General features: G+C 38.8%; 1 protein-coding gene across 1 annotated transcript in view; it reads left to right on the top strand.

The window, feature by feature from the left end:
- Window positions 1-26,426, top strand: part of CSMD1 (CUB and Sushi multiple domains 1) — a 1,645,367-nt gene that overhangs the window by 221,379 nt on the left and 1,397,562 nt on the right. Inside the window, exon 2 of the mRNA XM_040490416.1 lies at window positions 12,908-13,020. Within this exon, the coding sequence (XP_040346350.1) occupies window positions 12,908-13,020 (113 nt within the window). The remainder of the gene's footprint in view (window positions 1-12,907; window positions 13,021-26,426) is intronic.

The raw sequence follows: 26,426 nt of genomic DNA, 5'->3' as shown, positions 1-26,426 counted from the left end.
ATTAAAAACAATTTATATCAAATAAATTATGAGGACCCTTTCTAGCCTATTACAGCAAAAGTACGCTATTGCATAGGTATATGTCCCTTCATTCTTAGGTATGTAGATACGAATACATATCTCTGCTAGACATGATTCTTTATTCCTGAAGTTAGTGTGGAAAATTATTTCACAATGGCACCAGTAACTCACTTAGATATTCCTTCTGTGTTAGCACTTAACAGGCAGATAACAAGCTACCTAGAATGGCTTAATTCCCAGTAAGCACTAGACGACAGGAGATCTCTTGACTCATTGGACAGGAGGTAGTTGTCTTACTACAAGATGCCCCGATCTTCCTTTGTTCAAGTGGACTCCTCTCCTGGTTCTGGTGATTTACTTGTCGTTAAGTGAGCGGAGAGCAGGAGAGCATGAAATCTTTTCTTAGGCTCTTGTAAAGGCAGGATTTTACCTCGGGGCGCCTGGGTGGCGCAGTCGGTTGAGCGTCCGACTTCAGCCAGGTCACGATCTCGCGGTCCGTGAGTTCCAGCCCCGCGTCGGGCTCTGGGCTGATGGCCCGGAGCCTGCTTCCGATGCTGTGTCTCCCTCTCTCTCTGCCCCTCCCCCGTTCATGCTCTGTGTCTCTCTGTCCCCAAAATAAATAAACGTTGAAAAAAAAAATTTAAAAAAACAAAATGTTTTGCCTCTAGACTCTCTTGGTCTGCTAATAATCACAACTTAGCATTGTTAGAAACTCAGTGTCAGGCTAGGATAAAGTAGTAAAACCAGATGACTAAATCGCTTTCTGGTTCCTGAATCAAACCCAGTGCAAATAGATGTGACGAGAACTCGTCAAGGGAGACGAGCAGTCCAGACTGCTCACGCCATGTCCGCCACTTGGGCTTGTCTAGTAAAAACAAGACTTGAAGCTTGAATTTCTTGATGACAGTGAAGAATACGACCAAGTAAAGTACGGTAAAAAGAAAATACAGTAGCTTCTTCAAATATCTTTACACCTGAGCCCATCTACTGACATTCCACAGAGGCCAAAACATTTTGAAAATCTTAAAGAAAGTAAAAGTATTTCACTCAGTCTTTGACCAAGAAAGATTCAATAAACCGATGGCCCCTGAGTTTAAAACCCAATACAATTTTTTTAGCAACCCAGAATTACATAAAGGCTTGAAGGTGTATATTTATGGCCTCTATGTTATGATAAAAATGTGTAATTGAAATCGATACTGTGTGTTGATTTGTGTATTTTGTCTTAATTGTTAGAAATAAGTGATATGTTGAGCAGAACAGAAAAAATAAATAGGCATTATTTTGAAAGGTCAGAAGTTAAGATGTGATCATAACATATAATTTCTTTAATTGGATTTTATAGTGATTTCTACACAGATTCCTCCCTGAGTGAGGGCAGAAATTTTCATTTGGTCCGGTCTAGGTAGATTCTGTCATTTCAGTGTGGATGTGTGCGGAGGAAGGGGTGAGTGTGTTTGTGTATGAACATGTGGTGGGGATGTGGTTGTATGTGGGGTGTGTGTGGATGTGTAAGTGTAGGTGGGTGAGCGTGTGTGTGTGTGTGAGATCTTTTCTAGGCGGTACCTAAATCCAAGGGTCGTGCATGACCCCAAAGTGCCAGGAGTAAAAGGGGAGCCCGGTGTCTGCCTTCTCCTGCCACAATCTGAGATGGAATTCATGTAGATCCTTGTCGGGAGCGCCTAGACAGGCTCGCAGCGGCCAAGCTGGCCACACCATTCAGGTGTTCTCATATACTCAGGGCCATGAAGGAATTGCCTCTTTACCTCTCTTGGATTGCAGACTCTTTTTTTTTAAGTTTATTTATTTTATTTTGAGAGGGAGGGAGGGAGGGAGGGAGAGAGAGAGAGAGAGAGAGAGAGAGAGAGAATCTCAAGCAGGCTCTGCACTGTAAGCATGGAGCCTGACCCGGGGCTCGAACTCATGACCTGTGAGATCATGACCTGAGCTGAAATCAAGAGTCGGACACCTAACTGACTGAGCCCCCCCAGGCGCCCTGGATTGCAGAGTCTTAAGATTGCTCTTGTGCTATGATGTGTCATCGTGAGCTGTTTGAACTTAGACATACCCTGCTGCCTGCACGCACATCTCCCGGCGCCTGGCCTGTTCTGGCCTGAGGGGCTCTTCACGAGGGCAGCCCCCTCACAGGGCTCCACCATCAATAGGAATCAGCCTTGCTGGGTAGGTTCTTCTCCCTGCGTCAGTTCTCCCAGGGACATGCCGATGTTGCAGATCGCATCTTGCTTCTTGCTTCCCAAACTGTGCTCGTCCCTGCACCACGAAACCGCTATCAGGTCTCTACGGAAGGGGGATGATCCTGTATTCTTTCAGATTTACTGTTTGTGACATGAGCCTTAAGCCCTGACATTTTAAACCATAAACAGAGCTGTCGAAGCTCCACGTTTCAAGAGCCTGTTCAAAAGCCATGAACTTGATTCTTTGCTCATTACATTCAGAGGTAATTACTTTCTGAAAAGGAGAAGGTCCAGTGTGGGGGAAGCAGGGTGGGGAAGAGAAAATAAATGAACATCTTAATACTTTATCCCACTGGACAGATCACCTTGAAATGGCCAAGTGGCAGAACCAGTGGCTTGGAAGGAAGATGGGCTCAGTTTTAGGTGTGTGCCTGGCTCTGGCCAAGTCATTGAGTCTCTCTCATCATCATTTCTTTGCCCCATAAAATAAAGAGCTGAAATAACTGACATTTAATGTTTAATGTCACTTCTTTAAAATTCTGCTCTAATACACAGCGCTCTTCTGTACCTACAACTAATCCTGGAAAAATTCTAATGCATGACATTGAATAACTTTCAGCAAATAATTAGTTAACTTCAAAGGGCACGCCTGGTAGCTGGAAATCTAAAACTAAGCAATCCACCAACAATGCATTCTGTTTTCTTACTATTCAACATAAGGATATGTCACGCCGAAATTAGTCCCAGTCTTTCTGCCACATGGATAGGTGACTGTGAGATTGTTGTTTCTATTACAATATAGTTCATTTTATTTACAGGCAGTTTTATCACCTTGTAATATAATTATTACCTAATCATGTGATGAGGTGGAAAACACTTTTTAAATTCTAATGTGTACTTTTTTTTAATGTTTATTTATTTTTAAGGAAAAGAGAGACAGAGCATGAGCAGGGAGGGGTAGGGAGAGAGGGAGACACAGAATCCAAGACAGGATCCTCAGAGCCTGGTGTGGGGCTGGAACTCACGAACCATGAGATCATGACCTGAGCCGAAGTCGGACGCTGAACCGACTGAGCCACCCAGGCGGCCCTGTATACCTTTTTTAATTTAGGGGTGATATCTACCTGTTTGAGTTCCTGCACTATTTTTTAAACACTGAAAAGGAAGTTTTGGGGTTACTGGAGACCATCACGAATTTCTTATTTTGTTGGACATTCATTGGTTACCAAAAACTTGATGTATATCACCGTATCCCCACCATCAAATCTGGCTGCTATGACACTTCTGTGTGGATTATTTTCATTCACTTCCAGAATATTCCGTGTCTTTTTTTTTTTTATCCTTCACTTTAGACTATAAGCTTCTTGAATGCCTAAATGTGTTGATCCTGATCGTGACTCTGGTCGATGTCCAGGAAATATTTTGAATGAGTAAAAAAATCGATTCTCGTTACCCAGTGTTGTGCTTCAAACTAAACATATGGTAATGCTCAGGCTGCAATAAAACAACCAGAGAGCCACTAAATCTTAGAATAGTAATAATAACCACACAATGGATGTTCTTTAAAGAAAGCGCAAAGCCTCATATTTTATTCTGTGGCATGAAAACTCTTCCCAGTAATAGTAAGAGGACCAATACTTGAGCACCACAGACAGAGATGGATTATTAAAATTCTGAATTACCAAATAGTGTAATTAACTGCTTTGTGGGGTCTTTGGTTCCCAGCCTTGGATGTATTTACACAGGCCTCGGGCAGTGGTTAACTGAGACACTTTCTGAGGAAATTAATTTAAAATACCTTAATCTTTGGGATCACTGCTAACTCTTAGGGTATGATTCTAATATTACTCCTATTGTTAGGCCAAGATTTTTTTTAATAACGTATATTATGAGGATATCCACACTGGCATATGGTATGAAATGTGATGCTCTCAATTACGGAGTATTAATGTGATTTTGGCAACATTGGCTTTGCAGAGATTGTCTTTAAGGCAATTACGTTCACAGAGAAAAGATTTAGTGATCTTTTTTTCCTAATTTACTTAAAGCATTTACTTGACATTTTAACTAAACTGTAGTTTTAAAGATATTTGACATTTTGAAATCACAAACACTATAGATTAGGCAGTATGTACGGTGTGTAATTTGGGAGTGAGCGTCTGTTTGATGGAGTCGTAACTTGCTCATTAATTTCTGGGAAAAAAACCACACTCGTACCAGTCATCTGCTTCTGCTTAGCTTTTACTGAATTTGCTTCTCCTTCTCCTCCTTCTCCTCCTTCTCCTCCTCCTTCTCCTTCTCCTTCTCCTTCTCCTTCTCCTTCTTCTCCTCCTTCTCCTTCTCCTCCTCCTTCTCCTCCTTCTCCTTCTGCTCCTCCTCCTCCTCCTCCTCCTCCTCCTCCTCCTCCTCTCCCCCTCTCCCCCTCCTCCTCCTCCTCCTTCTTAATCAGCATTACCACATCTACTGTTCAAGATTCTTCCATTGGTCTCAGTGATTTGAGTATCTTGAATGCTAGGGTAGTAGAAATTTTCAGGATCTGTTTCTATATGCAGTTCATCCTAGTAATTTCTTGAGAGGTGGAAAAGGAATAAGGTTGTTCAATTCTGAAACTCCTGTTTCTGCCGAGTGGACCGGCACCAAGAATATGGAGCTGCGGCCCCTTCCATGTCCCCTGCTTTACATCACTGTCACTCTACATCCACAGGCATGTTCTGTCTTTTTCCCACATTGTTGGATGTGAAACGGGAATTACTTGCTCTTACTCCCAGAAAATATAGTAAATGACATTTCATAGGACACCAGGGATGTAACTGGAAAAAGAGGTGGGAGGGGGAGGAAAAGAGGGAGGGGGGGGAGAGAGAGAGAAGCAGAGGCAGGTATGTCTGGATCAATATTAGCTACACTTTGTTTTTTACTGAAATGAATTTCTTGTGACTGTTCTCATACCCTGTCTCCTTTGCGAATTATTTTCTTCTTCCCGCAAATGGTTCAGCTAGGATGTCCAGAAACAAACAAACAAACAAACAAACAAACAAACGAACAAACACTTGATTCTTTGAATAGGGATTATAGGGTTGTTTGCTCCAGGCGTGGCCATGGCATGGATGTTAGGGTAGACTCATCTTCTGTGTGAAATGGACCCTGTAACGGCCCAGCCTGCTGGACCAACTGCTGGCCACACCATGTAGGAAAGCCTGTTTAGTCTCTTTAGGCAACATGATGGCAGAACAGATACTATACAGATGGACTCTACGTATTTGTGGCTTGATTTTCATTCCATCTCAAAGTGGTTTAAATATAGTATAACCTGCGTCCTCTGAAATACCACCTTTCTGAGTCATAGCGTGTTAAGAAGAGGTCATACATTCCTATGTTGGTAGGCAGTTGGGTTTGATAGAAAAAGGGGTTTCTAGAAAAGCTGATCTGATTTTCTTGTTTGCTTGCTGTCATTGACTTACCGCTTTATTAATCTGTATCCAGAATTTAAGTCACTTACCGAGGTAGAAAGATACTGGGTTGGCAGCAAGATAAGAATCATAAGAAAGACAAATCTGGAATGAGGCTACTCTACAAATTCACATGTTGCTTAGGAGAGGCCAGAAATTGGGCTCTGAGTTGTGGGTTTGCTCATTTGTTTGTTTTTAATTCCACGCTAAGAGAAATACTTGAACAGCTCCATGAGTTACTAGGTGTTAAAAATGGACCTGTTGTTCATAAGAACAGGTATTTCTCAGAGAAAGTTAGGTAACAGTAAAATTAGTCCTTAGGGTCCACATGGCAGGGATGTACGTGACATGGTGAAGAGTGTTCTCAACAGAACATTTTCAGAGAAGTGAAAGAATGTGCTAGCGGCCGATTGTAATATCCTTCACTCCCAAACACTCCTCCGCTGGTGTGATGAAGAAATGGCTGACGAATGGAGAAAGAAGATGTAAATATACGTACAATGGAATGCAACTCAGTGATCCAAAGGAATGAAATCTTGCCATTTGCCACAGCATGGATGGATCTAGAGTGTATGATGCTAAGCAGAATAAGTCAGACAAATAGCATATGAGGTCCCTCATATGTGGAATTTAAGACATGCAACAGATGAACATAGGGGAAGGGAAGAAAAAAATAAGTTGAAAACAGAGAGGGGGCAAACCGTTAAGACTCTTAAATACAGAGAACAGACTGATCTCATTTCAACTATTTGAAACAGATGCTGTGTATATATTTTATCAACAATCGTGCACGCTAAACTTCCCTAAATTCTCAAAAGGTCGTCATATAACATTGTTTTTAGAACTCTTAGCATCTTGTTACTGTTTTTTTCTTTTTGAATTAATACTATTTGTGTTCTTTCAAAGTCACAATTCTTTATGAAACGCGTTAAAGGAAACCTAAGTTTGTGTTTATTTTAAAGTGCTACCACATTATGCGATATCTACACTTATGCTAATACGTATTTAAAATTTCTAAATGGACTGTGACTAGCTGAAATAATCCGCAACACTGTTGTTGAATTTATTTTTTAACCAATGAGGAGACTGTTTTGTTATTAAATACTTTCTTCTTATTTTTTATAATACTTTGATTATTTTCATTTCTGTTAATATTTTATTGACTGCTTCTCAGTCCCAAACCCTCTAATCTGTTGCTTCATTAAACTCTTTAGATTTCCACGCAGTCATAAGCAATAACACAGGGAGATTCTGGGTACTCTATGCTGAGTTCTTACAAAGGTAACTTCTCGCAAAACTGTAGGACACTAACGTACAGAACATTGACATTGAATCAGTGGGGATACCACGTTGCTGTGCCATGAGGATCCCTCATGTGGTTCTTTAAGACCCGCAATCACTTCCTTTCTACCTCTACTACCTTTTCATTCCTGGCTGCAAAAACTCTCTCTTCCTGTTTTTGATAATCTTGCCATTTCAAGCATGTTTGAAAAATGGAATCATATGGTCTATAACCTTTTGGGTGTTGCCCTTTTTTTTTTCATCCATTTACATCCCCCCCAAGAGTGCAGGAGGGTTCCTTTTTCTCCACATTTTCCCCAACACTTGTCATATTTTGTCTTTTGATTGTAGGTATTCTGACTGTTGTAGAGTGAGATCTCGTTGGGAGTGAGTGTGTGCGCGTGTGTTTTAATGTTTATTTATGAGGGAGAGAGAGACAGAGAGAATGAGCAGGGGAGGGGAAGAGAGAGGGAAACTCAGAATCTCAAGGAGGCTCCAGGCTCTGAGCTGTCAGCACAGAGCCCGATGCAGGGCTTGAACCCATGAACCGTAAGATCATGACCTGAGCCGAAGTCAGTAACTTAACCAATTGAGCCACCATTGTGGTTTTTATTTGCATTTTTCTAATGATTGTGGATGCTGGGCATCTTTTCATGTCTCTTGACCATCTGTATTTAGTTTTTAGAAAAATGTCTATTTAGGTCTTCTGCCCTTGTTTTAATCACATTTTTTTTTTGGTGTTAAGTTGTATAAGTTCTTTATATATTTTGAATATTAATTCCTTACGGAACATATCGTTGACAAATATTTTCTCTCATTCCGTAGGTTGCCTTTCTGTTTTGAGGATGACTTCCTTCACTGTGCAAAGGTTTTTATTTTGGTGCAGTCCCAATAGTTTAATTTTGCTTTTGTTTCTTTTGCCTTAGGAGACATATCTGGAAAAATGTTACTGTGGTCAATGTCGAGAGATTACTGCCTATGTTTTTTTTTTTTTTTTCCAGGAGTTTTATGATTTTGAGCCTCACATGTAGATCTTTTATCCATTCTAAATTTCCTTTTGTGTGTACTGTAGCAAAGTGGTCCGGTTTTATTCTTTTGCATATAGCTGTCCAATTTTCCTAGCACTATTTGTTGAAAAGACTGTCTTTTCCCCAGTGTATATTCTTGCCTCCTTTGTTGAAGACTAATTGGCCAGATTATTGTGAGTTTATTTATGGGCTTTCTGTTCTGTTCCACTGATCTAGGCGTGTATTTTTTACCTGTGCCATACTGTTTTAATTACTACATTTCCCAATTTTTGATTACTAAGAATGAAGCTCCTCTAGACATTTGTGCGCCGGTTTTGTGTGAACATAAATCTTCATTTCTCTGGGGTAAATGTCGAGGAGAGCAATTGCTTGGTTAGTACATATTTAATGTTTTAAGCCCCTGTCACACTGCTCCCACAGTGGTTGTGACGACTAACGATAAATGAACAATCATGGGGCACCTGGGTGGTTCAGTCAGTTGAGAGTCTGACTTCAGCTCAGGTTGTGATTTCATGGTTTGTGGGTTCAAGCCCCACACTGGGCTCTGTGCTGACAGCTCGGGGCCCGGAGCTGTTTCAGATTCTGTGTCTCCCTTTCTCTCTGCCCCTTCCCCGCTCATGCTCTTTCTCTCTCTCTCTCAAAAAGTAACTAAATACATAGACATTAAAAAAACCAACTTTTTAAAAAAAGAACAATCCATTTTCTCCACATTCTTGCCAGCTTTCGTATTGCCACTACTTTTTATTTTAGCCATTCTGAATACATAAGTAGTGACACCTCTTTGTGGTTTTAATTTGCATTTCTCTAATGGCTAATGATGTTGAGAATCTTTCCATGTACCCATTTGCCATCTCTATATTGTTTTACATAAAATGACTTCATGTTCTTTGCCTGTTTTCTGATTGGATTGTTTGTTGTTTCACTGTTGAGTCTTTAATGTTCTTTATATATTCTGGACACTTATCCTTTGTCAGATATGAGGCTTGTAGATACTTTCTATCAGTGTTTAGCATGTCTTTAGACCCCAGTCGATGGGGTCTTTGACAAAAAAAATAATAATTTTTATGAAACCTGATGTATCAGTGTTTCCTTTAATAGATTATGCTTTGGGTGTCCAGTCTAGGAAATCTTCAGTCAGTCCTAGATTATCTTGTATGCTTTTTTCTAAATTTTTATACTTTTATATTTATGTCCATGATCCATATTGAGTTAATTATTATATAAGGTATTAGAGTTAGGTACAGGCTTATTTTTGCGTTTGGTATTTTCGTCTCTGGACGTCTATTTATTCCAGCATCATTTGTCAAAAGGTTATCTTTACTCCACCGAATTGCCTTAGCACCTTGAAATCAGTGGAACATATTTATGTGGGTCTTTCTTTCTTTCTTTCTTTCTTTCTTTCTTTCTTTCTTTCTTTCTTTCTTTCTTTCTTTCTTTCTTTCTTTCTTTCTTTCTTTCTTTTGAAATTATTTAAGCTATTCTATTGAGGTTTGGGAGGTTTCCATATCCATTTTAGAAGAATCTTGCGTATATCTTCCAAAAATCTTGTTGGGATTTTGATGGAAATAGTGTTAAACCTGTATATAAATTAGGGGAGAATTGATATCTTTACAGTGTTGAGGCTTCCAGTCTGTTAGCACGATATGTTTCTCCATTTGTTTAGTTTCTTACTGGTATCTTCCGTCACCATAGCACCGTTTTGAGAGTATCGTTTTGTACCTGTTTTGTTACAGCCAAGCATTTTTTTTGAATGATTATAAATGCCATTGTAATAATTAATCTTGGTTCCATGTGTTAAGTTCTAGAATCAGAAATACAGTTGAATTTTGTATGTTCTTTTGCATCCTGTGCACTTGTTCAAGTATTAGCTCCACGAGTTTCCTTATGGACTCCCCCATGTCGTCTATGTAGATAATTGTGTCCTCTGCAAAGAGGGGCGATTTTCTTTCTTATGTTCTGATCCATATGCATTTGTTTTCTGCACTTGGCTTCCTGCTCTGGCTAGATCTTCCAGCACGATGTTGGATACAAGTGACAAGAACAGACGTTTTTGCCGGGTTCTCAGTCTTAGGGGGAAGCATTCAGTCTTACACCATTAAATATCATGTTAGCTGTAGATTTTTTTCTTTTTTAGATACCCATTGTCAAATTGGGGAAGTTTTCCTCTATTCATATTTTACTGGAAGGTTTTCTCACGATTGGGTGTTTAAGTATATGCAATACTTTTTTCTACATAGACTATCATGATCTTGTGTTTTCATTCTTTAGCCTGTCGCGCTGGCAGATTATATTGATTGATTTTCAAATACTGAACGCTACTTACATCCCTGGAATAAACACCGCTTGGTTATGTTGGAGAATTCGTGTGATATGTTGCCTCTGTGTGCTCTTACTTTGTTAAAAATGTTCATATCTATATGTGTGTGAGAACAGTTACTGATCCATTGTTGTCTCGCAAAGGTTTTGTTCGATTTGCTATCGGGGTATTTAGCTTGAGCGGCCACAATGAAATACCATCCACTGAGTAGCTTAAACAACAGGAAGTATATTTTCTCACAGTCCTGGAGGTTGGATATCTGGTATCAGAGTGCAGCACCATCAGGTTCTGGTGAGGACTGGTCCTGGCTCGCACACACCTGCCTTCTCTCCATGTACTCATATGGCTTCTGCTAAGTGAAAGCATGATGGGGGTGGGCGGGGGGGGGGATCTCTCTTTCTATTCCTTTTATGAAGCCACGAATGCTATCAGATTAGGACCTCACCCCATGACCTTATTTCATATTACTTAACTCCTAAAAGCCCTGTCTCCAAATACAATTAGATTGAGAGGTAGGGCTTCAATATGTGAATTTGGGGGGCAACAGTTCAGTCCATAGTTACAGGGTAACATTAGTGCCATAAAACACATAAGGAAGTTGCCATCCACTTCTGTTTTCTGGAAGAGACTGTGTAAAATTGGTGCCAACTTTTCAAATGTTTGGTAGATGTCTTAGTGCATTCGGGTAGATGTCTGTGTATAACAGAATAGCATAGACAAGGCGGCTTATAAATAACACAGATTTACTTCTCACGGGTCTTGAGACAGGGAAGTTCAAGATCGTGTTCCAGCTGATTCGGTGTCTGGTGTGAGCGCTTTCTGTTACATAGAGAACATCTTCTTGCTGTGTCCGCACATGGCAGAGGGCATATTAAAGGGATTCTGGAGTCTCCTTAATAAGGGTGCTAACCCCATTAATGGGGGCTCTGCCTGTAAATTACCACCCAAAGGCCCCAGCTCCAAATATCATCACCTTGGGAGTTCAGTTTCAATATATGACTTTTGGGGGACACAAACATTCAGTTCATGGCGTAGAATTCTCCTGTAAAACCACCTGGCCCTGGAGATTTATTTGGGGGAGTTTTAAGAGTTACAGGGTTATTCAAATTTTCTATTTTGTATTCAAAAAGTTGTGATAGTTTGTGTTTTTATAGGAAATGGCCTATTTCATGTAAGTTAAATTTATGTGTGCATTTTTTAAATAGTATTCCATTATTATTTTATGTCTGTGTGGTCTCTCGTAATATTTGCTATTTTATTCCTGGTATTCGGTGTTTATATCTTCTACCACCCCCCCACACACACACAATTTTTGTGTGGGCCTTGCTAGATCGTTGTTAATTTTGTCAATCATTTCAAAGAATTAGCTTTTGTTTCATTGTTTTTCTCTGTTCTTCTGTTTTAGGTTTCTTTGATTTCTGCCTTTATCTTGTATGTATTGCCTTCTCCTTGCCTTAGGTTTATTTCACTATTTTCTAAGTTCTTCACATGGGAGCTTAGGTTCCTAATATGAGATCTTTCCACTTTTATACTGTATATTTTAACACTATTAATTTCCCTCTCAGCACTTAGCTGAGTCCTCTAACTTTTGCTATCTTGTCTTTTTACTTTCATTCATTTCAAGGTATTTGTTTTTCATTTCCTTTGACATTTCCTCTTCGATCCAGGGATATTTAGAATTATGCTGTTTAGTGATTGGCGATTGTTTTGTTATTTTCCCCTAACAAGTTTTTAGTTTGATTCTAAAACCTACAGCAGCTGGAATTAGGTATTTAATACCCATAGACTTACTGGCAAATCAGAATTTCTCTAAAAGGAATGAACATTCAGGCTTACTCCTTTTGGATTTGTGTTCAGACAGAGATTTGTGTTCTCACTATACTAAATCACATATTTAGAGACAAGCTACTTAATTAGCAAACTTTAGGTAAAAAATAAACCGATGAAGTGTCTCTTTGACCTTTTGGAAACCTGTAACTTTATAACGCATTATGCATAAAGTATATATTATTATGCTAGTTCACTCATTCAGAGTGCTGACTCTATCATCATTAAAATTTCTAAATATATGTAAACCTAGTGATAGGTGAAAAGCATATCTCAGAATCTAAAAGATTTGTCTTGAAAACCACAAATTAAAATCAATTCATTTGACCTCTGCTCAAGGGAACAATAGGTTTTTTGTTTATTATGCTGTGGCCAGTATGTTTTCTTTTCAAGAAAGCTCTGATTTATTTTGAGCAGATAGTAAGAATAAGCACATTGACTATGAGATGTGACAGCCCATCTAACAAATTAAGAGGAAAATAATAAAGTACGTGCAAAATCATATTTTGTCAGGTAGCACGTACGAGGATGCCTTTGCATTGCGTTCCCTGTCTTACGCATTATACAATTTCTTCAAGAAAGAATTTTTGCCAAAATTATTTAAATAAACCATTAGTTGAATGTGCCTAATTTCAATCACCTGGCAACACCTTGGGTATGAAACTTGTAATTGTTTCGTGATGTGTCTCAGACATAGTGCAGGGAAAGAAGAAACACAGTGACTTCATCAAATAAGCTTGAATAACACATTTAGGCTTTTTAACCATGTTCATGTATTTTTTTGTGGTTTAGATTATCGGGATTTCAGCTGCCGTCCTCGATCGTCAGCACAGGATCTATCCTCGCGCTGTGGTTCACAACAGACTTCGCCGTGAGTGCCCAAGGTTTCAAAGCCCTGTATGAAGGTAGGACATTTAATGTGCTCTGCACACACATACTGTCCAGACGACCTCACCCTTGCCACTCTGGATTAAAGATTCTAATGCAAATACAAGCTGCTTTTTCAGAGGTGGTTGGATGTTATAAATATTTGATGTTTATATTCTAGATTTATATATTGATGATGGCAGAACACTGTCTAGTCTAATTGCCGAATTTCCCAGCACAAAACCTGTGTTTACAATTTCCCTTTGTCGGGAGCGCTCTTTTTAATTGGAGAAGTGTTTTTTCTTTTGACATGTAGTGGAGAAGTTTGGAAAATTTTGAATACCAATTAGCAAGACTGCTTTTCTGTGAAAAATCATTTTCAATTCAGAAGTGTTGTCTTAAAATTTTTGGTAGCCAGTAATGAAGTTAGTGCTTAATTAAAGAGAATTCCATTCCGTGAGTCTTTCTGGTCCAAGCTGAAACTTTTAATTGAGAAGATGATTTTGTTTTGCCGTTTGGTCATTTGAAGGCATGTGGAGTTTGCTTGTGTTTCCAGAGTTTGTGCCTGGTACCCTTTGGAGTCTTGATATCGCTGAACTACTTTGGGACAAAAATTTTGAAAAGGTGAAAGAGAGTACGCCCTTTGAGAGAGGGAATAATAGAGATGATCGCTTCAGGCATTCGGTTTTAAGAAATTAGTAACACTCTAAGCGTAAATGCTGAGGTGTGTCTGTTTTAGTCTTGTTGTACAGAGGTATTCAAGATTTGCTCTCATGGGTAAAACAAAGACTATTATGTTTAGCATAAATAAACTCTGGAGCCTGTGAATTGAAAATAGACTGTGGGTAGGGGTCTAGGCAAATCTCTATTTACAGCAGATCCCATTTACCTGTTTCTGGGTTGATCACATCTGCCTATGTTTTTATTTGGAGTATTCAGTGCACTTGGGGGAAAAAAAATCACTCTTTGTGGAGAGATAAAATCTACATGCGCTTTACACAGTTGAATTTAGTTACTATAGAATTACCAGAAAACATAAGGGTGGCGTGTGTTTTTTGCACAGATAGGTAGACAGACAAATTCATGCTTTTATTTAAAGTTTTGGGCGTAATGACATTTAGGATTGTTTACTATTCTTACTGCAATATCTTTCAGGCCAGGGCATTTATGTATATAAACATATTATATAAATATATGTATCATACTATACATATATATTATACATGTACATATACTTATATACTATATATGTATATAATATCAACTGGCATGAGTATATTTAATATACTTAAAGGTGTTTAAGTCCATTACCGTTGGGGAATCATTTCATATTTGGAGAGTAACAAGCCAACTTAAGGTCGATAGGTGCTGTTATTAACTTTTGCCTCTGTGCGTGCCTACCAGTTTCCACATACACTGACTTCACATAATTTCTTTTTCGCTCAACATTGTGAAAGTGTTTCTAAGGCACCCTACCTAGCTGCCTGTGAAGTTACCTTGTCCAGTCAACATATCTGACATTTGCTCAGAAGGTCGGTAACACTTCCCTGTTTCAGAAGCCGTGACAATTGTCGTCTGCTTCCAGACAAAGTTGGCACTTTAATATTCCATTTTGCTCAATTTCCTAAGGTAAATGTTGCGGAGACTTGGTTGGTGTTGAGTGATGGTCAAAAGAGTAATTCTATGGACTTTTCTGGGCTATTTTTTGTTGGTATTGCTCGTTGTCATTTTATATAACACATGATTGGTGAGATTGTCTCTGTTGGAAAAAATACTTATGAGCTATTTTATAAAATGAGTGGAAAAGTGAATAGGGCTGGGAGCTAAGTGACATGTGCGTTTTAAAACTGTTGCTATGTGGACGTGCTCTTTTTGAAATTTATATTTTAAATATCTATCATATAGTCTGATATTTACAAGCAGACACAAGCCTTTTTCTCGAAAGGAAAAAAAAAAGATAGTGCTTTGTCAGCAAAACCAAAATTCTATATAATATTTAACATCTGTATTTAAAAATATTTCTCCATTAGCATAAAGGTCTCCTGAGAAAATCAATGTGTACTATCTGGATAAACAAAGTTAACTGTAGTCTCAACAGAGGATTACAGACTAAAGAATCTATCTAGAAGAGAGTAAAGCTTTCACTAGGGCACCGACTGCTTTCTCCCTAGTCTAAGTGCCCAGAGTGAAATTAGATTCAGCTGAAGGCAATGTCACTGGAGAAGGTGGATTTTATTAACACTACTGATACTGCATGAAATATACAAACATGCCTATTCAAATAAAATATAAAGCAGAACCAATGATAATGGTCAGAATATTATCTAATTTTTTTTTTTTTTTTTTTTTTTTTTTTTTTTTGGAACCAGAACATTGAATCCTTGGAGGGATTCAGGGTTCCTTGTTTTCCATGAGGTTTTATTTTGATGACCCTGTCCATCATATAGTTAATATAAACCAAATCATATAATAAAATTCTGATGTCTTATCCAAGACCTCTAAAGGAAATTTGATTTAGATATAAAACACTAGATCAGCTTGTTCAAAACATAATGCTATGTAGTCTTAAACTAGTACTATATTTTCTAGTTCTAATTAGAATTTAGTATTACCAGAATGATGTTTAAATTTTTAATTTAAGCACCTTTGCTTAAATTGGAGAAAGTCTTTTCAACTTTTAAATTGTCTCTAAACATAATCACCTTGATAACAGGCTTAATCCGGGCACTGAACTTTGTACTTTTCTGGCAGTAATTTAGAATGGGCATTATTTACATAAATTATTATTCATGCATGAAAATATTATACTACATAATGAGTATGAAAACAATAATTTAAAAATTCTAATGAATGCATTCAGTCATTGAATTTAACCCTGGAAATTAAATGGAAATATTTATAAATTTCACAGTAACAGTGCTCATCTGCAGTAATTGAAACTCTAAATACGGAGACCTTAAGGGTCTTAGTAAATTTATAGACTATTGGTGAGATCAACATATTTCAACATATAAATACAGAATATAGTTGAAGTTACCAATTTAATAGAGTGTTTTGTAATATTACATTTGCTTGTCGCATCACTGAACATTGTTCTTTACCATAAACAAAAGAAATTGCGTAATTTTTTGGTAAATTTATAACAGAAAATATCGAGAGTACACACAACTTACAATGACATAGATTACTATCAGAATTCTTAAATTTGCCCAATATTGAAGGAGTATGTATGTAAGTAGCATTTATTCAGAGATATCTGTTTGTCAACTTTTCACTGAGATTTCAATCACTTAAAAAAATTTCATTTTTTTCATCAAGGTTATGTATGAATTAAAATTATCATTTAGGAAATCATAAACTTAATGTGGCATGTCAAGACATAGTAAATATTATGTGATGACAAAGATCCATGGTAAGGCATGGCAATCATTTGACTTGGGTACAAGGAGAACAAGTCAATATGGTGACATGAAAATCTAGAGACTGTGCCCCAGCAAACCTGTCACTCTGTCACTCTTATTTTTTTCCACTTTTTGAAAGGAAATGCCTCTACTTTTTTGTGATGCCTCTATTTCTTAATTGTATTTAGTATTTATTTATTTTTGAGAGAGAGAAACAGAGTGTGAGTGGGGAGGGCAGAGACAGAGGGAGATACAGAATCTGAAGCAGGCTCCAGTCTCTGAACTGTCCACACAGAGCCCGACTAGGGGCTCCAACTTAGGAACTCAGGGACCTGAGCCAAACAAAGTCTGATGCTTAACCAACTGAGCCACCTAGGTGCCCCAAGATGCTTCTATTTCTAATGGTTTCTCTTCCTAGCGACAAAAGTAAATGGAATGTTAGAAACACTTGTGAATATATGATAAAAATTTGTCAACCTGACATTTTAGTTATTTTGATTTTGAATTCTGATTTATCTTTAAATGGCTTTTCCTTCGTTAATGTATGTGTTTATTTTTGTCCTGGATATCATTCAGATATTTCACAGACTGTTCCATAACTTTTATAGACTGATGTTCAATCATTTTATTCTTGATTCAATTTTTAAAAAAATGTAGTTTTCACAAATCATTTACCATAATTTAGGTTGACCTTTTAGATATTTTTGCAGTTGAAATATGTCTTTGTGGACTTTGGTTGGTTTGTAATAATTCCATATTTTCTGTGAAATAGAATTTGAGTAGAAAATACCAGCTCTGTGGTTCAAATTAATGAGGCAATGTGTACTCACTAGAATGAATAGTTTCCTTGTATACAGCATAGTTCGAACGTGTAGGGTAATTCCAATGGTTGAGAACCATATTTTCTTTGAACGATTAGCAAATGCTTTTTATGTATGGGACAGAAGGTGTTTTAAATAAATCAGAATGAAAATCATAGGCATATTTTGACATGAATATTTAAGTTTGGTTACAGAAGGAAGGTTTTACTTGATTCTTGTCTACGGCAAAATTGATAAATGGTGGGAAACTATTCTTTTTAATATTTCTTTAAAAATCCTGGCTGACATGGTAGCTGCAAAGGGAAAATTGTTAACCACAAATGTAGGCAGTCATATATTTTGATCATAAGATACTGATTTTAAGGACTCGGCATTTCCATTTGCTTTCCAAGGTCCCATCTTTGAATATACTGCATTTACCCTTTATGCATGAAATATAAGAATTTGAAAGCATCAGAATCTATTTGAAGGAAACAGATACTGGTGATATAATGAGGAGGATTTTGACATACTAAATAGTAAACATTTGCTTGTGGCAGGAAATTGTGTTTCATACAAAACAGTTCATTAGCTGGAATGAGAAAAAAACAATTGCCCATGAAAATGCTTTAAGAGCCTCCCCTGGGTTATAAAATGCTCTTCTCAAGGAATTGTTCTTTTCCAAGTTTTTTTTTTTTTTGTCTTAAAATTATCCATTCTATCAATTATAGAGTTACATTCTGCTTACTAAGGTATATGTATATCTGCGGATAGACAGATGAGAGATAGGTGATACACGTGTGTGTGTGTGTAGTATGATATAAACTCGGTATAGATTTTTTATTAAATTCTCACAAGATTCCTGTAAGTGAAGTAAAGTTACCTAGTATCATCAGATAGAGAAAATGAGGTCGTAACTTACAGTAATTTCGTTTGCAAACACCTCTTAGCTACAAAACTGTGAAAGCAGAGATTAAACACAGTCTACCTATTTCCTGAAGTTGTGGTTCTTAACCACTCCCCATACATCCTCTCATATACCTAAGTTCATTTGTGTACGCATGTGCAAATGCATGCTCCTGAGTGTGCTTTTATACATGTGTGTATACACACAGAGAATTGTGTTTTTGCACACATACGTATACAGATACATACATATACATTTGGATGTTGTATATGTGTGTATATGCACACATGTATATATACCGGAGAATATGTATGTGGCTATGCGAATGGACACGCAGATGTGCTCATTCATTCTTTCTCTCATTTATTTAGTAAGCCTTCCCTGAGCATCTCCCAGTGAGCAAAGACCCAGTGCTGAGCTAAGTGATAGGAATACAAAGAGGAAAAGAAGCTTGTTGGTTGTGATGCCATAGCGAAGGAGAAAATGCCTGAATTCGATGGCGCATAGAGAGTACTTGGTGTTTGGCAAGGTCAGGCCGAGAGGGAAGGTCAGCTGCACTTGGGGGCCAGGTGCAGGTCATTATGGAATTAATGCTTGGGCTCTATTTCAGACGAAGTGTTGAAAAGCCTCATGTGTCAAAGGCCCTCCTTGTATCAGGCACGGAACAGAAGTTCTCTGGAAAGATGGGTGAAAGGAGGGTGTTTCTGAGTGAGGAAGAATCAAGCATATGGAGCAAAACAAAGTACCATCTTTAGGAAGGTAGCAGCAAGAGGAGGTGGATGGAAGGGTGTCTGGAGGGGGAGATGCCAGGACCCCATTCTCCTCAGGATTCACGGGGGCCTGGAGAGGCCAGAGGGTCAGGTTTACATGGTTTCGTCCCTGGCCTACACCACTCCCTCTGAGAAATCCCGAAAGAAAAGGCTGAATTATTTTCACTCGACTATTAAATGAGCTGTAGCTTTCTGTTTTTTTCTGCCTCCATGTCGCCATTTTGTCCCCTTTTGGCTTTTGAATCATGGCCGTAGCGTCTGAAACCATCCAAGGAGAGGGGCAAAGTGGAGCTGGTGAGTTCCAAATCCCCACAGCACATTGGCCATCAGACCTTAGTTGACGCTTGGTACACCACGTCTCATGCTCCTCTGTCTTTGGCCCCTTAACTCTAACAGATTCTAGCAGGCACCAATGGAAAGCCTGAATCCTTGACATTTGCCTCCAACTAAATATTCAAAACTAGTTTTTGATAAGAAATCTGCATTCAACCAGAACTTAATTTCTTGCCGTATTTCATATTTTGTCCCCTCAATATCTAAAAGGAAAGCCACCAATAAGTGTCCCAGTTAACTGATGTGAATTTGATTCTCCCTCTGGTTAACACATCCTCTCATCTAGAAGCTTCTAAAACAGCACTGGAGTGATTTAAAGACCAAGAGTTAAGGTGGTCCACGCTGTGCTAAAACTGTTCATGTTTAAAAGATAATGGACTTAATATAGGCCATTAAATTAAACTTGTGAGAACTTCAAATGGATTCATTTCTTTTATGATACATTTATTTCGTGGATGTGAATGGCCAACGTTTTCATGTGGTTTCATGTGGTTTCGGTGGTTTCAAATCAACCACTTCGATTTTCACCACGGAGAAGGGAAACTCGGCTCCAAGCAGACCTTTGCATCCGGGTTGCACTAAGTCATTAACTCCGGGGCCGGGGTGGGGCTCCGGATCAACAACGTGTCTCACGTTGACTGAATATATTCGGCATTTCCCTCTGACACATTCCCTCAAGCAGAATTTTCTTTCCTTTAACATGCGTGGATCTGGACTTAGAAAGAGCAGCTAGATTATTACCCTTCAAGCTCAAAGCTTTATTTAGAATGTCAGCCCTGATTTATTTCTCCCTTGAAGTGATTATCCAAACTCAACTTGAATTAAAGCGTGAAACATGAATGACCCACCTGGAAAGAGAGAGGCATTTCTGACTAAAGAAAGCGATGGCAAAGGAACAGCGGTTAGCTGTCCATTAGCTGACACTCGAACATTATCTTGAGTTTATAACAGTAATAGAGGCTGAAACAAATGAGGAACTGCTAGAATCACATTCCTCTTGACTATTTAGATGGTGTGGGTTGGCAAACCCAGGTACACATGGACCTTTGGTGGGGTGACCTTTGCTTACCTACTTTCACCTTGTAGCGAGCAGAGCTGTTGGCCCTCATATCAGACCTTCTCTAGATGCACTTCTTCCTGATTTGCAGGGATTTTCAACAGTAGCTACGTGAGAACCGCTAATCAAAGATTTTAGAACGGCACTTGAAAATAATTATTGCTGTTAGTAATATCAGTACTAACACTTCGGAAAAGCACAACCATGGGAGAAATATGATTACTTTCTGAAAGTACAATGTGAATGCAATCAAATGATGATGCGGAGAAAAGAGATGCGGACCTGTCACAAAGAAATGAGTTTAAACAGTCTAGCAAGGCTTATATATAACCCATGGCTATTGATACATCCAATGAAAGAATAGAAATTAAAATAAGTGCCAGCAGCAAAACACATTGCCAGAGGCAAAGCCATGTCCAGTCAAGGTCAACCAAGAGGAGTTGCGCACTCGGTTACAAGATCGTTGAGTCTGAGAGTCCCTTGAACAGTCATCCCTGTTGGGGGTGTGGATGAAGGGAGTCCACTTTAATCATCCAATCCATTATGAGGCTGTCCCTATACTCTATCTCTCGCTGCTAATTTGGGGGTCATGGATCATCTCAATTTCCATGAGGCTGTGATATTACATGCACAATTTTGCGTGTGTGTTTTTCTGTGGAAAACATTTCATAGACTCCATCAAGTCCCCAGGAGTTCCATAACTAACGGAAAGGTCAGAATGACGTGTGTAGATTGATGGAATGAGCTTTGCTCACCTGCGGCATCAGATGTTCTTTTATCTGATTTCTATCGCTTCTCTTATTTATTTCTGTTGTTCGGATTCCATGTTTAAGCAAGAAGCCTTCAGGTTGCAATTTGCCTTCGTATATAGGCCTCCCGTGTTAGAAAAACGACTGTTGTATCAATGAAAATAGTCTAGTTGCTGTGAGTTGTAATTTATTAATTTGGCATTTTGATTTTATATATTGGCTCTGTGAACTTAATTAATGTGCATTTACCCCAGGGAGATGAAATCTGCTCTCCATGTACTAGAAAATTTAGTTTCTGATTCAGTAGGAGTAGATTGCTATAAATTCATTAAAATAATAAATTGTGCTGTGCGGCCTGTTGAGAGATATTGAGCCAAACTTATGCCTTCACACACACGCACACACACACACACACACACACACACACCCTCTCGTTCTATTGCCATGTACCATTTTGCTTCAAGCAACACCATAAAGAAATAGTTTTTTTCAAAGTGCTCGTACTATTAAAAAGATTTAGTGTAGTCCTATACGCATGGATACGAAGGGATTTCCGCAACATAGGAAAGGGAAGAAAATGCTGTATAATCCCATTTTGGCAAAAAATGTTTTTGAAGTACTTGCCTAGGCGTGCACGCACGTGTGTGTGTCTGAGGATGCATGTCTCACGTATGCGTGTTGCGTATATGCACATGTATCTACACATGCATGCTGGTATGTGCATTGCATATATGCACACGTATCTACACACATGCAGGCTGGTGTGAACATTCGGGAAATTGTAGAATACCTGAATTGTTAGCCTGCATTTGTTTGGGGAAGATTTGGAACAGGGAGGAATTAGGAGGAAGGACTGTTGGAGTTTTCTCCATATAGTTGCATGATTCAGCTGATTGCAAGGAGCATTAAAAAATTAAATAATGAACATCGTAAAGGAAGATATTTCTGAAGAGGATGAGGAAATTAATATTCTTAAGTGAATCTCTGGCTCTTACCTGGAAGTTGCATGAAAAGTAGAACCAGGTAATCAAAAGTTTTTCAATATTATATTATTTTCAAACGACTGACTTAATGGCCTCGAAGGCCGTCAGTGTAGCTGAGATTTTTTTTTCTTTTGAAAATAAGAGAAAACAATGTATACTCACTGAAAATCTGCACACAGAAACAGTAGCCTGTCTGAAAGGGACACAATAAAGGGCAGACCAATTCCATAGAAGAGGCATCTTCCAAATCGTTATTCTCAAACAAAATAAGGATTGGTTACTATTTGTCCTTAATGGGAATTCCCAAACCATGAGTCATTATACTTGCATTTCTTAAAATATTTGCTCTTGATTACAATTTATTTTATTCTTTGTACCAACTCATCTCTCAAGATTGTTTTTTTTCCTTCTGTTGATTTTTTTTTTTTTTTTAACATTCTCTGGATCGGTCAATTTGCTCCTTGCGTGTTGGCTCATGTACAAACAATATTTGGTAACAAGGAACCTTGGGTAATGTTTGGAAAAGAAAATTGATCGTTATTTAAGATGAACCTTTACTAACAAAAATTATGAGACTGAGTGTTGTTTTCATAGTCTCTCTCTTTTCCTTCCTTCCTTCCTTCCTTCCTTCCTTCCTTCCTTCCTTCCTTCCTTTTCCCTGCCATGGATCAGTAATGTGTGACTCAATTCCCTGGAAATGAGATGGCCTCTCTCTCCATCAAAACACCGTCAACCCTTGGCCATCTATTGTCTGGGTGCTAGGAATGAAAAGCATTAGGGGAAGCTAATAATTTAAATGTGTCCGTGTGGGTGACGGCTTGGATCCTGAGGTGTGGGTTAATCCAGTTTCCAGTCACTACAAGCGTGACCCTTGCTTGTGTTACATAAGCAGTGACCGTGTCAGATTCCTCTTTGCAATGAACAGTGAGTAGCACCTGCTTCACAGAGTTGCCGTGAGACAGAAATTTAGCTGCTGCAACCATTTGGGCTCGGCCTCTGGTGTGTAAAGATTTTGACCTGTGCTTCTCATTCTGCCGATTGGCATCAAAGGTGACCTCAGAAAGTATAGTGTGTGATTGTGGCTTCAAATTGTGAGTTCTGTAACGTTCTTCTTCACTGCTTGTGCCCCTCTCACGTGCGCGAATATACTCTTTGCCATCCTGTTCCTGGACGCCTGTGTCTACTGCCCCCCCTTCTCTATGCTTTGTGTCTCTTCATCTTTTTCACCTGGCAAAGAAAATGGCCAGGGGTCGATGATTCTCGGCTTTTCTAAGTGAGAATCCGCAACACCATTGTGTCCCAGCGGAGGTGTGGGGTGGTATTTGCTGGTTGTTGGACAAGCTAGGAAGTTGCACGTGGTGGTTAGGGTTACTTTCAATTTTTCTCCAATCTCAGCTCCTTTGTGTAGGTATGTTTGCAGCGGTTTTGTTGACTTGTTCACTATTTACTTTAAAATGAGAGGGATATAGGATAGACATCACAGGGGAGTTTTTTTTCTTTTTACTGGTGCTACTCGTTATAATTGGTTGGTTTGAGGTAACTCAGAGAAAAGATGCGAAAGCATGGGCTTGCTTCAGATTATGAAAAGAAAAACCATGCATGCATTGAAACGAGAAGTGCCCAAGAATGCTGGAAATGAATGCTAAGTATTTAAATTAGAACAAAAATCTTACAATTGGGATAGATAAATAAAAAATCATTTTAGTTTTAAAAATAATGAGAGAGGGGCGCCTGGATGGCTCAGTGGGTTGGGCATCTGACTTCGGCTCAGGTCATGATCTCGCCATCTGTGGGTTCGAGCCCCGTATCGGGCTCTGGGCTGACAGCTTGGACCCCGGAGCCTGCTTCGGATTCTGCGTCTCCCTCTCGCTCTGCCCCTCCCTGACTCAAGCTCTGTCTCTGTCTCTCTCAACAATAAATAAATATTAAAAAAAAATTTTTTTAACTTAAAAAAAATGAGAGAAATGTGTCCCCTCTTCAGGTCCTTTTGTGAAAGATATGTATGTTCCATTAAATATAAGCAGTCTGTAGCTAGATGTAAAAGGCTTTAAAAAAGTTAGTTCTTCACACTCTGATGTATGGTGAAAGAAATACCAAAAATGCATCCAAATGGTGAAAAGAGATATAAATGTTTATTGGCAGGGTTCTTAAACCAGTCTATAGGAGAGTCAGAATTTATTTCCATTCCTTTGAGCTTAGCATGTAAATTTATTATCATTTCTGATATTCTTGCTACCTTAGGTTGGTGGGTCACTGAATGTCAAACAGGCATCTGTGTTGTCAAATCTAAGCATGTTTTTTTTTTAATGTTTATTTTATTTATTTTTTTATTTTTTTTCAACGTTTTTTGTTTTATTTTTGGGACAGAGAGAGACAGAGCATGAACAGGGGAGGGTCAGAGAGAGAGGGAGACACAGAATCGGAAACAGGCTCCAGGCTCTGAGCCATCAGCCCAGAGCCCGACGCGGGGCTCGAACTCACAGACCACGAGATCGTGACCTGGCTGAAGTCGGACGCTTAACCGACTGCGCCACCCAGGCGCCCCGCTTTAATGTTTATTTTTTGAAAGAGACAGAGACAGAATGTGACTGGGTTAGGGGCAGAGAGAGAGGGAGGCACAGAATCCGAAGCAGGCTCCAGGATCCGAGCCATCAGGATCCCCAGCCCAGAGCCTGGGGTGGGGCTCGAACTCACAAGCTGTGAGATCACGACCTGAGCCGAAGTCGGACGCTCAACCGACTGAACCACCCAGGCGCCCCAAATCTAAGCATCTTTTTAAAGGGTATGTTAGTCTAAGAAGTTTCCAACCTTTATTAGACAGTTTCTTCGTGTTTGTTGTTTCCTTTAAATTAGTCGGAAAATGGTGATCTACAATCTCTTCTGAATAATAGCTATGATGGTGATCGCTATAGAATTTGTATTCCAAGAAAAGGCCCATTAGGGGTTTATTCTTAGTTTCAACAAAATGAGGCACTGGTTTTATTGATTAGCTTGAAAAGGCATCATATGCAGTTGCACTATGAGTTTGTGCAATTTCTCTATTTTTAGAACAGATTTAGATTTCTAGAAAACCGCCTATCTCTTATTATTTTAAAGGTTTATGTCACCTCTTATTCCTTGGTGCCAACCAGAGTCGCATAAACCAAAATAGGAAACGTCTTTGATTGAATCCAAGCATTGATCAAAAGAATAAGGTACATAGAGAAATTAAGCTTCTAAATCAAGAAAGCTAAGAATTTCTTCTTTTTATTTGTGTTCTCCTGAATCTTTTCTCTGAAACCCGATTGAGGAAAATCTGTGCTGCCCAAGTATCCATTCCATGACAGTAGAGGCAAAGTGCCCTTTCTAGATGGCCTCCATGTTTGCCGTAACTAACTTCCTTGCAGACATTCTTGACATTGGTTCTTACAAAATGGAACCTTGTAATTCTTGCATATCCTCAGAGAGAAAATATATCATTTAATGAGCAAAAGAGTGGCCTGGGGCCTGTCAACTTGCAACATTAATTTATATACATCCCATTAAGCTTCTGAAGTGATTTTAATCAAGTACATCCTCAAGTTTTAATTTTGATTTTTCGAATCAGGTGTGTAATTTTTTGCTCAAATTTATGTTTAAATATTAGAATAATGGAATGGAAAGCTCCATGTGGGAAGAGAGCAGGGTGGGTGCACAGACAGCTGGTGTGTGGGGACACTGTCATTTCCTCCCGCAGCTCTGCCCAAGTGTAGGAGGGTAACAAATGGGAGATTTTGTGCAGGAATAAGATGGTGAACGGTTTCGGCTTTGGATGTGTTATCCATCTTAGCTCATAAAAACGGAATTTTAACATTCCACGTCTTATTTTTCATTTTTGAAGACTTTCACACTTGCCTGAAACCTTCCCATATGGCACAGTTTTGACATGTGTATCAAAATTTACGTATTTGCTTGACTCTTTTTTGGAAGAAAAGTTGATATGCATGAATCACGAGAACACTGATAATGCATTATTTTTGCATCAACCTCACCAAATCAGAGGAACTAGATGGCATGTGTTTACAACGAATCCTTATTTATTACGGAGGTTCCTGAAAAATTAAGTGAAGTGCCATTTCATGTGTAAACTACCCTGTAAAATAAGCACAGACCGTTTGTACTTTCAATTTAAACAATGAACAAAATACGACAGTACAATGAAATACAACATTACGTACAGCGTTCACGTTTTACGACGCACTTTAGGCAGTATTTTAACCACCTACAATGCGATTGTTTCCGTTTGCAACAACTTCACTACAAGATGCCACAGGGTCGCATTCACACTTGAAAATTGAAAACCAGAAGACTTTATTGTACATTCACTTTCACTGAATCCTTAGAACTTGGTAAGTAATTACTTTATTCCTCTAGAGTTACCCCCAGACATATGGTAACTTTCCCAATGTAACATTGCCATTCAGGA

Source organism: Herpailurus yagouaroundi, unplaced genomic scaffold (genome assembly GCF_014898765.1).
Source record: "Herpailurus yagouaroundi ecotype Mexico unplaced genomic scaffold, PumYag 181, whole genome shotgun sequence".
In the NCBI taxonomy this organism is placed as follows: domain Eukaryota; kingdom Metazoa; phylum Chordata; class Mammalia; order Carnivora; family Felidae; genus Herpailurus; species Herpailurus yagouaroundi.
The sequence above is the reverse complement of the archived record's forward strand: the minus strand, read 5'-3'. Positions and strand labels throughout refer to the sequence as shown.